Source organism: Capsicum annuum, chromosome 4 (genome assembly GCF_002878395.1).
Source record: "Capsicum annuum cultivar UCD-10X-F1 chromosome 4, UCD10Xv1.1, whole genome shotgun sequence".
NCBI lineage: Eukaryota > Viridiplantae > Streptophyta > Magnoliopsida > Solanales > Solanaceae > Capsicum > Capsicum annuum.
In genome coordinates, this window is record NC_061114.1 from 1,092,857 (window position 1) to 1,106,823 (window position 13,967).

General features: G+C 33.3%; 1 protein-coding gene and 1 pseudogene across 1 annotated transcript; one reads left to right on the forward strand and one right to left on the reverse strand.

The window, feature by feature from the left end:
- Positions 1–1,892: 1,892 nt before the first annotated feature.
- Positions 1,893–3,725, reverse strand: LOC107869365 (annotated as a pseudogene).
- Positions 3,726–13,029: 9,304 nt separating this feature from the next.
- On the forward strand, positions 13,030–13,783 carry LOC124897669. Its single transcript, XM_047410838.1, has 2 exons — positions 13,030–13,341; positions 13,439–13,783. Exons 1-2 carry the CDS (start codon positions 13,030–13,032, stop codon positions 13,781–13,783), a joined length of 657 nt encoding a protein of 218 aa, XP_047266794.1.
- Positions 13,784–13,967: the final 184 nt, after the last annotated feature.

Consider the following 13,967-nt stretch of genomic DNA (forward strand, 5'->3'; position numbering starts at 1 on the left):
TCAATAGTTGGTATATTATAGGGAGTGTTGCACCTTCAAAACACGACGTGAATCTGAATTAATTGGACTACTGATTTCTAAATATTTTGTGATTAAGCATGATATGGAGCACTTACAGCTTACGGAGGACATGACCCTTGATAGGAGGGTGTGGAGGACGCGGATTAGGGTAGAGGGTTAGGGAGTGGGAGTGCGTCGGTAATAGTTGGGGAGCGTTCTTTTGTGTCTGGAGTTTCTTGTTCGTGGTGTTGTGGCTGTAGTATTATCTTGTGGTTAGCTATGTTAGTTTATTTTTACATACCGTACTAGTTTATATGCACTTATCTTTTGTGTTTGTTATATTGTTCGTTTATTTTACATACCGTACTAGTTTATATGCACTTATCTTTTGTGTTTGTTATACTGTTGTTGATCCTAAGCCGAGGGGGTCTATCGGAAACAACCTCTCTACTTCACCTGAGTTAGTGGTATGGTCTGTGTATACTCAACTCTCTCCAGACCCCACTATGTGGGAATACATCAAAAATGTTGTTGTCGCTGTGATTATATATATATTTTTAAAAGAACTAATTATAGTTACTAAGTATCTTTTTTTTTGTTTGATTGATTACAATAATTATCCTCAACCTTTTGCATGATACCATAAACATTCTGCTATAGTCATGAAAAAAAAAAAAATTCATTAAGTTATATACATCGATAGTATATAACCCCCTTTGACGGAACAGGGGCGGAGCCACATGTGTTTCAGGGGTTCATCCGAATCTCCTTTGACGGAAAATTATACTATTTTTACATAGTTGTATATATTATTTATTCATATATAGTAGAGGTTGAATCCCCTTCGACTGGTTCATATATTTACTTATGAACTCCCTCAATTAAAATCTTGGCTCCGCCACTGCCCGAGAACCCGCACGTAATACTCAACGCCCTTGGTTGTTCAAGATTCAAGAACTTACTTCCAAGGAACGTCTCCAACTATACATCGACACTATAAAGATTTTTTATGCAACTTACGTATATAACATGTTAAACAATTATCATTCTTATTGGATCAACAACTATCTATAGTATGAATATAGTCAATCATATGTATTTATTTACAATTACCTTATAAATGACTTGATTGTGTAATTATTTTTAAGAGTAAAGCATATAGTACCAAATTTGCTACAACACGCTCCAACTTTATGGGAGTTTTATTACCATCCTGAACTAAATTTTAGCGTATTCTCAAATTTGCTACAACACATTCCAGCTTCACGGGGTTTTTATTACCTTTCTGAACTAAATTTTAGCATATTTTTGTCACCCTTTTATGTTGACGTGACACATTTTGTCAACCTTTTTGGGTGACGTAGGCTTCATTTTATGTAATAAAAGTATCACATAAATGCGCTAAAATTGAGTTTAGGGGAATAATAAAACCCCTTTTTGGGTGACGTAGGCTTCATTTTATGTAATAAAAGTATCACATAAATGCGCTAAAATTGAGTTTAGGGGAATAATAAAACCCCTGTGAAGTTAGAATATGGCGTAGCAACTTTGATCATAGTTCGAGGGGGTACTGAATGCTTATCCCTTATTTTTGACGACAATTGTTCTTGGTTGGTTGGTTGGTTGGTTGACACTATAAAGATTTTTTTACGCGACTTACGTGTATATAACATGTTAATCAATTATATGTATTTATTTACAAGTACGTTATAAATAACCTGATTGTGTAATTATTTTTAAGAGTAAAGCATTTAATTAGCACCAAAATTATGACCAACTTTGCTACAACACCTTCCAACTTTACGGGATTTTATTACTTTTTTGAATTAAATTTTAGCATATTTTTGTCATCTTTTTTAGCTGACGTGGTACCTTTTGTCAACCTTTTTAACTTATAAAATGCCTTCTGACCCTTTATAGCCTTCATTAAGTTTGAACATTTTCTCCATTGCTTTAAAAAGCTCATTGTAACATTTTAAGATCAATTGTTCTAAGAAAAGGTGCTCCATCCATGCTAATTTTCACATAAATTCCACATTGATCTTCATGAGCTTCTAATATCTTTGTAGTAGTTTGTAATGTGCTCTTCCTATATGATCTCACTGGTGGCCACCGCACTATTTGTGTCCTGCAATTTCGGAGGCGGAGTCAGAATTTTGAGTTAACGAGTTTTAAACGCTAAAAGGAAAAAATCTGCTTGATCAAAGTTGTTATAACACGCTCCAATTTCACAGGGAGCCTTTTACCTTTCTGAACTCAATTTTAGCATATTTTTATCACCCTTTTGTCTGATGTTACACCTTTATTATATAAAACGAAGCCCACATTAAAAGTGTCATTTCAGCTAAAAAGGTTGACAAAAGATGTCACGCAAGCTAAAAATATGCTAAAATTTAGTTCGAAGGTAATAGAACCTCATGAAGTTGAAGTGCGTAATAGAAAGTTTGATCATAATTTAGAGGAGTACTAGATGTTTTTCTCTATATATTAAGTAAATTTCTTAAAGAAATTACATAAATTTTGATCGAAACTATTGAGTTCTGCCAAACTCTCGTAGCTTTGCCCCTACTCATTCAAGATTTTTGAAAGGAAAAGGTCCATCTAATTTATTTCATGGGGCAACATTTAAAAAAAAAAGTTTATTTAGAAAAAAGAATAATTGTTTTCAATATTTGAAAATAATTTAATTTAACTTTACCAATTGCCATTAGCATATGTTGCTTGTTCCTCCAAAAGTCATGTCGCACTAATGTCAAATCTTTCAGAAATAATGCATTTTTTGATGATTCAATACACGTGCAACGACGTATTTCATGGTTACTTCTTGTTTTATTGTAGTAATAATTTAACTTAACACTTTCATTCTTCCCTTAGTTAACGAGACATATGTTATGACATGTTTAAAACACAAGTCTCAAAGTTCTCCATTACTCATTTAAATATAGTAACGAGTCAAACTAAAAAGGCAGATCGGTGCACTAAAGCTCTCGCTATGCGCAGGGTTCGGAGAAGGACCTCACCACAAGGGTGCATTATACGCAGCCTTACCTTGCATTTGTGCCAGAGGCTGTTTTCAAGGCTTGAAACAAGAGTGTATCAAACTTACTTGGCAACATGGCTTATTGTGGCTTCATCATCTTCATATTTAGGCAAAGCCCTTTTGTTATTCTTGGAATTGGACACAATTTGTTTGTGATCACATCCTGGCACCCCCAATCTAAGTTCAGTTGCTTTAAGATTCAAATCTTTCTCCATTTTGCCCCAAAAAACAAAAAAAAAAAGAATCTTGGTAATAATTAAAAACCTCAAACAATGAGCCCAAAGTCTTAACACTTTCTTGATTTGTTTATTATTTTTTACCTTGTATTTGTGTACAAGAAAATATGAGTTATCTATTAGTTTGTGGATGGTTGTTTTATAATGGGAAAATGGTGAAAAATTATTGGAGAATTAAATTTAAAAAATGTTGAAAAAAGTACATAAATTTGTGACAAAGACAAGCTAAGCTTGTTGGGAAGAATAGCAAATTTGAACATCTAGGAGACAAGAAAGGGACAAGCTCACCCACACATGGACTAAAATTTTTGAAGATCTTTTTAGTTTGGACATTTCAACTGAGTTTGTTACCTATTAAACATTTAGCGCGTGTCTAAGATATGTCTACTGTATATTTGACCAATCCATGCGTTTAAAAGAAGGGGCGACGCTCTCTTTCTTTGCTCGTGTCGGCCTATTGCGTTTAGACATTTCAGCTGAGTCTATTACCTAGACATTTAATGTATGTTTGAGATATATTTACTATATATCGAACTAATTCTCAAGTTTAAAAGAAGAGGAGACACTCTCTTTGTCCATGTCGATCTGTTGTGTTTAGACATCAACTGAATTTGTTATCTATTTGACATTTAACATATGTCTAAGATATGTCTACTGTATACCAGATCAATTCACATGTCTAAAAGAAGTGGAGACACTCTCTTTGCCCATGTCGATCTATTGTGTTTAGACATTTCAACTAAGTGTGTTACCTATTAGACATTTAACGTATGTTTGAAATATGTCTATTATATATCGGACCAATTCATGTGTATAAAAAAAGTGGAGACACTCTCTTTTGCTCAAGTTGACCTATTGTGTTTAGATATTTCAACTGAGTCTGTTACCTATTAGATATTAAACATATGTTTGAAATATGTCTATTATATATCGGAACCCTTTCATGTGTCAAAAAAGGTGGAAACACTCTCTTTGCCCATGTCGACCTATTGTGTTTAAACATTTCAGGTGAGTCTGTTATCAATTTAGACATTTAAGGCATGTCTAAGATATGTCTGTTATATATCAGACCAATTCACACATCTAAATGAAGCGAAAGCATTCTCTTTAGACATGTCGACCTATTGTGTTTAGACATTTTCAACTGAATTTGTTATCTATTAGAAAGTTAAAAGCATGTCTAGGATATGTCTACTATATATCTGATCAATTCACACGTCCAAAAGAAGTAGAGACACTCTCTGCTGCTCATGTCGACCTATTGTGTTTAGACATTTCAACTGAGTTTGCTACCTATTAGACATTTAAAACGTATGTCTATTATATATCAGACCAATTTACACATCTAAAAAAAGTGGAGACACTCTCTTTGCTCATGTCGCCCTATTGTGTTTAGACAGTTCATTTGAGTTTGTTACTTATTAGACATTTAATTTATGTTTGAGATATGTCTACTATATGCCGGACCAACTTTGGTATCTAAAAGAGATGGAGACACTTTGTTTGCCCATGTCGACCTATTGTGTTTAATAGGCGCACATTGACTAAAGTCGAACTGTGTAATAAATAAAGGTCAATTTATATGTCAAAATGAACGTGGTGCAATTATATGAGACCAACTATGTATTTGGCCAAAAGGAAACGATAGACCTCTGGTTCAAATCTCAACAGAAATAAAAAAAAAAGACTTAGGCGATTCTTCTCATTCGTTCTAGCTTTAGTGAACAGAGTTACTGATATCTGTTGCTGATGGGAGGTGTCGGGTGCGCGAAAGTTGACCCAAACACCATAATTATCGGAAAAAAAAAATAGACGTATGCTAGGATCGTTTAAATTTCACTCTTAATAAAAAATCTCAAGTTCGAACATTCTGAGATATAGGACTTTTTGCCTCTTGGTGTCATGAAGATGTTGAACAATCAAATCACATATCAAACAAAACAATAACAAGACATTTCATGGATTTTGTCAATTAGAAGCTTCGTGGCAATATATTGTTTTCATATAATATGAAAACAAAAATTTATGTATGTAAACTTGACATGTTTTGTTGTTTTAATGTTGTGTTTTTTTCTTACCTTTCATTTTCTTAGTCATTATTAGGTCATTCTAATTAATGCAGTTAATTTAAGAGGATGTGAATTAGGCCACACCCTTTATTGGAGCGAATCCAGTATTTAAATTTGATAAATTTCGCCTCTAAAATACAGGAAAATTCAGAAGTCCAATCTTTTTTATACGTGCGTTTTAAATTTCTAGTTTCACATAAACCCTTGGACGACAACGACAATAATTACTATCCAAGGCCAGTGTAATTCCACAATTAAGGTATGGGGAGGCTCGTGTTGTACGCAGTCTTATGAAGATAGATATATTGTTTGTGATAAAGTCGGGCAGAAGAACACTTCACAAAATGCGCTTTGACAGAGAGCGAGATCTCTGAAATTCAATCAGAACCTATGTTTACGGCTAGGACTATTGAGGTATCGAATCCCACTTGGTCCTGTAGTTTTTGTCTCTCAATGTCAGTATTGGCCCGGCAGAGTGCTTTCGCCGTTGGTATTCTTCCCAATCTCTTGAGAGGAAAAATATGATAGGCCAAAGAAATATTGAATGCAACTCACGCTTCCCCACGCATATTTGTTCACCCGGCCCGATAGAAATGCACATGAGAGGGTTTTTTCAAATTGGGCCAATATGTAGGCCCAAACCTCACTTCAATATCTTCTGTTAGCCCATCATAAAGGTCTGGTTATGGTTGTCACCTCAACATTGCAACTTTGGTACTCATAAATTATAAGTAGAGACGAGTTCAGAATTTATATTTTTTTTAAGAAAGGTTAGCAAGAAATTCATCATACTTTACGAATTCATCATTAAGATCAAATCACACATATTTAGCTAGTTCTACATGATCTAATCTTATAAAGTGTTACATATAATATCCCAATCCAAAATTTTGCATCGTATTAAAAAAAATTCTTTATCAAACGGCACTCAGCGAATGGATAAATTTGATTTTATCCAAATCTCAATTTTCAGAATTTGTGTATTAAGTACAAACAACATAAATCGCCTCTTATTTTCTCTCTTCCGTATTTTGGCAAATATACTTGGTGGAATGTACAATGAAACTGTTATTCCTAAAATTAGGTAATTGAAATCAGTAATTATATCACTGTTCCTTAATTAACGGTAATAATTAGATATCATTATTAACTAATATATGGATAAAACTAGTAACTTAAATTTGAATTTCAAAAATAAATAAATTAAATTGCTACTAAAAAAGCTAAAAAAAGAGACCTCAAAATTAGGTCGAAAATAACAGACCTCATGAGGTCGCTTATTTCCTCAATTTATTTTTTTAATTTATTTTTAAATAAAGAGACCTCTTAAAGTCAGTAAATGATAAAATAAATTCAACAACACAATATTAGAGATTTCAAAAGGTGGAAAATAAAATGCGGAAAAAATTAGAGCCAAAATAATAGTAAAATTTTAAACATTTATGCTTTATATGAATTAATCGTTAGGGATTTTTATGGTATCTAAATTGACACTCCTGATACCCATCCAATCTCCATTCAATTTACATAGTAATACTCAGTTCAGGACCAAGAAAAAGCCATTGGCTTTAATGGAAGTGGAAGGTGTGAGTTTAATGGATTGACTGTGCCTTTAGCGCCAATTGACAGAAGCAGGCAGAAAGTTTAAAATAAAGAGCCTGGAAAGAAATAAATTAACAAGCTCAATTCCATTAACCATATTCAACATTTCATCACTTCAAACTTTCTATATGAGTGATAACAAGCTTGAAGGACCTTTACTAAGAGAGGTTGGAAAATTGGCTATGCTTGAACAGCTTGGACTCGCATATAACAACCTGAAAGGTACGAAAAAATATTTATTGCAGAGAATTTTAGGAATTTAATCAATTCTTTAGATAGGTCTGATGATCATAATTCAAACACATGTAATATGATTGTAAGATGAATGTGCCCTTCTCCTTTTGTCTGAAACAGCGCTCCAGGAAAACATATGTATTTAAATTTCAGTTATTTTGTTATATTTTTGAATTCTTGAGCTATTTATTGCGTTCTTCTGAACTTTTTATAATTGCAGCGAAACTCAATTTGAGTAGTGATAATCCAGAGTGGAATAAGAATAGCAAGTTCCACAGTAGAATATCATTCGTGATCCTTAGCTTCTCTTTAATCTTGATTTGTTTTGCTTCTATGGGAACTGTGGTCAAGAAACCATTTTTCTTCAAAATCTCACTTTTTCTACCCTATCTTGATTACAAGCTCTACTTGGGTGACAAAAGAAGTTCAATCTTGAGTGTTGGTAGTGTAAAAAGTGAGCCAAGAATCATTTGGGCTACTTTGCTTGAAGGTCCTGTTTTGTGGGCTGGTAGAGTTTGTGTATTTTATGCACTCTTGCAAGCTGATTTAGCTGGATATCCTTCTAATCCTATTGTCTTAGGTATATTTTTGTCATCAAGAATGGGATATGGGGTTGTTTTCTTATGCAAAGGAAGTGTGGTATTTGAGTCATTAGTTTGATATGTAATGTATAAATGAGAAATGGAGTTGTTCTAGTTATTTGGAAACTGTAGGGAGTGTAGAATATTTTTTCTTTATTTGTTATTGTTAATGAGAAATGGGGTTGTTTTCTTATGTGGGGATGTATTTTATTTGAATCTTTAGTTTGATTTGTGATGTGTAGATGAGAAATTAGGTTGTTCTAGTTATTTGAGAACTGTGGTTTTTGAGTCTTTTAGCTTGTTGTGATGTGTTAATGAGATGTGATGTGTAGGTGAGAAATGATTGTAAGATGCATGTGCCCGAGCTGAAATGTAAACTCTGTATAGCGAGTCCGAGCTGAAATGAATATATTTACTGTCACTCATTATTTTTTTTCTGATAACTGTGGTTTTCATGCCTGCCAGCTTTATTATTGCCGTCAAATTATCATTTTTTATTGACTCCGATCAACTCTCACTAATCCATCCATCCACCAATTCCCCATACCTGTTGGGATAGTTGTGTCTTGATTGATTCATGGCTGACTTTTTAAACAAGTATTGGTGTTTATGATGTCCTTTTTTTCCTCAGCCAAAAGCAACAATAAAAACTGCGCCTCAATTCCAAACAGGTGTCATCAACCAAGATATATAATTTAAACTACTTTGACGACATTGCTTTCCAACCGTGAAATGCTTCATAAAGAGTGGTGGCAGAAAACATGTACATGTGACATACTGTAATCTATATATATAGTTGCTGGCTATCCGTGGAGTTTAGAACTTCTTACTCTTCAGGTCTCTTTTTTCATTTTCTTACCTTGCTCATGACATAGCCAACACACTTCAAATATTTGTTGATTTTGATTATGGAAATTTTGTTAACAAAATGATGTTTCTTTTATGGTTGTATAGGTATTGCATGAAGCACATACAATAACCTAAATTTGGGATGTTTGATTTGGCTCAATGTCCATTCACTCAACGTTTTCCCTTTTTTTCCCACAGATAACTATTTTGATCATGCATTAAAGTGTAACTTAAATATTCACGTATATTCTCTTTCTTTTGGATAGACTTTTAATATATCATTTACAATTGAATGCACAAAAGGAATATGTTCACAGCATAACCTATATATGGTGTTCTTTATGTATATGGAGCCATTTTACCCATAAATTATTTGTCTTCCATGTTGTACTCCATACATATTTTGCATTTGCTGCATCATTTCAAGTCACACTGTCCAATATTTTCAGACCTCCTTCCTTCTTAGTTCTGCATATTAAGTTCCATGCTATTAGTCATACTTTATTTGTATGTTCTGCTCCACCCTGTAGGAAACTCCTGCGTTTAGCATTTATTTCTTTCATCACCTTTCTTGGTGGTAAAAAAAAGAAATGACTGTTAAGCTTTCTAGTGTTAAATTACTTTATTTCCTAGATTTATTTTCTAATATTATTATCATTAAATTCAGAATCGATATCTGCAATCCATAGATGATTTTCGTTGGACTCTGCCAGATGATAGTCAAGACCTGTCACTTAGCCAAGAGCAGAATGAGAGAAAGGGTTAGATGCGGTTGGTGGTCCGAGTAGGTATAGGTATACTTCTGGCTTGCCACAAGGAACCTTTCGTGAATTTCATTCGGAACTAGAGGGCCTCGATAACACCCCGGATGATGAGTCAAGGAAGACGATTCTGGCTTTGAAGCAGCAGATAGCTGAGTTATCTAATGAAGCTAATGAAGCTAAGGCCTCACAGGCAAGTGATATGCAGTATGCGGGAATTAACGCCCAATTCGATGCATTACTTGCTTCGGGGGATTCCCTCTTGTCCTGGTGATGCAATTCCCCCTCCTCGACCGCCTCAGTCTCTATCTATTTCACATGGAATATATGGTCTATACAGAGATGTGACTGACGAGCCCAGCAGTGATGAAGATGATGAGGATTATTATGTGGACAATACACCGCTGCGTTGCTAAAGTTGGGAGTTGTGTTAGATAATCTAAACTATAGACTTTATGATGGTTTATTTGAACTATTAAGTATTTTTGAATGCATGAAAGCTTTGAAGTAGTCTAGTCAATAGTACTATTTTATAAATAACTTAACTACTACATTTCTTCGTTCAATTTCAAGGTACTCTAAGTTGATTTTGATTTAGTGTTCATTGGATGAGATATTTAGTACTTGTGTTTGTTGTTTTATTGATTGGTGTAAGCTGTTGGAGCTCGATTTAGTTGATTAGATTGTACATATTATTGAATTGAATTAAAACGGCAGGTATATGTAAAAGATGTTATTGTCATATTTTTTTTATTTTATTTTTTTGCAAAAAAGAGACCTCATGAGGTCGCCTATGTTCTAAAAGAATTGTTTATGATAAAAATAAAAAAATAATAGTCACTTGATGAGGTGTCTTTTAATTATAAAATAAAAAAATAAAATTAAATAGAGACCTTATGAGGTCTCTTTTAATTAAAAAAATAAAAAAATAAAATCAAATAGAAACTTTATGAGGTCTCTTTTAATAAAATAATAATAATTATAGAAAATAGTTTAGAGACCTCACGAGGTCTCTTTTTAGAAAATTCGAAAAATAACCTAGTGACCAAGCGATCTAATGAGGTCTCTTAGAAAAAGCGACCCATGTTTTAGAGACCATCCATTGAGGTCGCTTTTGAAATCTCTTTTTCAGGAAAAGAGACCTTATGAGGTTTTTTTTTTTAGGTCTCTTTTTGCAGCTTTTTTAGTAGTTAAATATACAAGTCAAATTTTATTTTATATATTATTTGATTGAAGATCTGGAAACGAAAAAGTTTCTAGTGCTGAAAAGAATTTCTTCAAAAAAAATCCCAAATAGCAACAAAATTATTCTACATACGTTCTTCAAAAATTCAAAAAGCAACATGAATATCCCAATATTGCTGCGGCATCCTGGAATTTGGGAGTCAGAAACTAGTTATAAGTCATACAAAAGTGACGCAATAATTGTTTCGGAAAGTATTACTTCCTTGAAATTGATTTCTACTATCGCCATGGAGTTGGATATAGACGAAGTGCGTAAAAAAATTGAAGTGAAATATGTGGTTGAAGGAAACTCTTCTCCAATTGTAATAAGAAACGACAATGGAGTGAGGGTTTACGTTGAGTTAAAGAAACAACTTGCTGGTTTGGTTAATTTTCCGCTGTGTATTTCAAGTTGCGACAAAGCCAATAGTGAAATAGAGTTTGATAAAGCCACTGGTTCTGTAATGTGTATCGAGTGTAGTAAATATGCTTCGGTTGTGTTAACAGTTGTTGAAACGGATAATCAGTATGCTCTATATGTTCCTGAAATGGAAGTTAAAAACTTCATTACTGATTGCAAGAATACTAAAATAATGGTTAGTCAGATATACAAGGATAAGGAAACTCTTGTTTCAGTAATGGCTAGACACACAATAACGAATGGATTCAACACAAAAGCGAAACAATCCGACAAAAAAAGGTATGATGTCAATTGTATCTCCTGATCTTATAACATATTGATTTTTTTTATGTTAAGAAATTTATGTTGTGTATTTCTGTTAACTGTTGATACGTAATGCTATCATACGAATGTATAATGTGATATTTTATGTGTTGGGTAATGTATAATTAAATCGTGCCGGGCGAAGAAATGTATGATGCATTGATTTAATAGATTGTAAACTCGTTTGTCTGTTATTACTGTTTTTTTAAGTAAATTTTTTTAATGTATAATTTAAACTATACATTACAGAGATATGTATAATATAACTGTGGCATTGAATGTTTTTATTTTTTTGTTATTAATATTTTAATTTTTAATATTTCTGTTTTATACATTGATTAAGTTTTTATTTATTGTTGCAGATATCTACTGATAACATGAATACATACTTTATGAAATTTAATTATTTGATTAATGTGTTGTATTATTTGTTTTTTTCTATTTCAAAAAAGTATGTATAATGTACATTATACATGCAGAGAAATGTATAATATTACTGGGCAGTTGCTGGAATAAATTCATTTTCTTTATATTTTCAAGATTGATTCTTTTAGTTAATACAATGACTAAGTTTTTATATTTTGATGCAGCTATGTACTCATTTGTCGTAACGAAGATTGCCACTGGGTCATGAAGGCCTCTTGTATGAATGAATCGGAATTGTTTGTGATTAAAACATTTGTTTCAGAGCATAGTTACAGTCTTTGCTTTTGTAAGCATACTCATAGAGAAGAGAGAAGGTAAGATCGCGGCCGACTGGTTGGCATCTGAAGCTCTGAAGCAGCCGCCGGGTTATCAACAGCTTTTGACCTGTCTGCCTGGACATAAGATACGAGTGCTGAATAATGTGGTTGCGACAAGTAATTTTGTGAGTGAATTTACTGCCCCAAAATTAATCAATCACAAAAGAATACACACCCCCGCGGATATTATCGAAGAGATGAAAGCTATTTACGAAGTCGATATTAACTACATGAAAGCATGGCGCGCAAAAGAAAAGGCGATTGCGATGCTTAGAGGTGGACCAACAGATGGATATAGAAAAATGCCTCGTTATATATATATGTTGAACCAAGTATATCCCCAATCGCACATTCAGATGCATAAGGCAACAGATAACGAGTTTACATACTTGTTTACTGCATTGCGTCCGATGATTAGGGGCTTTGAATTTTGTAGTCCTGTTGTTGTTGTTGACGGAGCACATTTAAGCGGTTCATATGAAGGAACATTTGTATCGGCAAGCGCATTAGATGGTGCAGGTACTGTGCGTTTAATTTTTTGTGTTGTACTTTTTTATTTGGTTATTTACTATATTATATTATCTTATACATTGATGTTTTATTTATAATAAATCAAACCTTGAGTTTATTTTTTTTTAAATTATTGACTTTTTAAATTTATATGTAGGTTGTATTCGTCCATTAGCTTACGGTGTTGTTGATTCGGAGAATGACAACGCGTGAATTTGTTTTTTTCAAAAGTTTTGAGAGGCATTTGATGAAAGAGACAACATGTGTGTTGTTTCAGACAGAAATGAAAGTATCATAAAAGGTGTAAGCATTGTTTATCCTAATGTTCCTCATCTAGCTTGTATATGACATTTATGGAAAAACGTTTGCACCCATTTTAGGAAAAGCATAGATAGACTTAGTGACTTTTATTATTCCATGGCTAAATCTTATAAAAAAGAAGATTTTGAATATATTATGTCAAAGGTTGCTAAGGTTGATCAAAGAGTTAAGGAATATCTGCAGGAAGCTGGGTATGAAAAATGGGATCGATGTCACTCTCCTGTAAATAGAGGTAGAATGATGACTTCAAATATAGCCGAATGTATTAATGGTTGTTTGGTTGAGACTAGAAAACTTCCTACTCTAGGTTTCCTAGAAGAAGTTAGAATCTTATTTCCTGCATGGAATTGTAAGAACAACGAAATTACATCGTATACAAATTCAACTCTTGGCAGAAGATTTGAAGAAATTCTAACTCATAATGGTGTTAAATCTTTGCGGATGACGGTATGTGTTAAAATAATTATGGAACAGAAACTTTGTTTTACATTAAGTGTATATTAATATTTTTGCATTTGAAATATGTTATGCCTTTTGGTAACAGGTTAAACCGGCAGGGAGTTATCTTTATTGTGTTTATGATTCGGGACGGAGGTACATTGTAGATATTGAGCGTGGCACGTGCAATTGTGGCCGATATCAAATTGATGAAATACCTTGTCCACATGGAATTTCCGTATTAAAAAGTAAAAAAGTGGATGTAAAGGATTATGGTCGTTATTGCTCTGAATTGTACAGGCCACAAACCATAGTGAAGACATATGAACTCCCGATAGTTCCAATGCCAGACAAGAAGGATTGGAATGTTCCATGTTATGTTGATGATGAAGAAGTTTTGCCGCCCAAATATCGAAGACCTCCTGTAGGCCAAAAAAAGGAAGGCATCTGAAATCAAGTGAATCATTGTCTTCAAATTCAAACCGCTGCGGTAAATGCGAAAGAGCCGATCACAATCGTAGGACTTGTGGTTTCTTTCCAAAGGAATCATGATGAAGATATTATGTTTTTCTACATGTTGATGGTTTATTTGTTTTTAGTAGTATAATCATATTAATTAGATTTCTTTGGAATGC

Coding starts and splice junctions, on each gene's coding strand:
- LOC124897669 (XM_047410838.1), top strand. CDS start 13,030: ATGTCAAAGGTTGCTAAGGTTGATCAAAGAGTTAAGGAATATCTGCAG. Junction 13,342..13,438: donor TTAAATCTTTGCGGATGACG/GTATGTGTTAAA, acceptor TTTTGGTAACAG/GTTAAACCGGCAGGGAGTTA.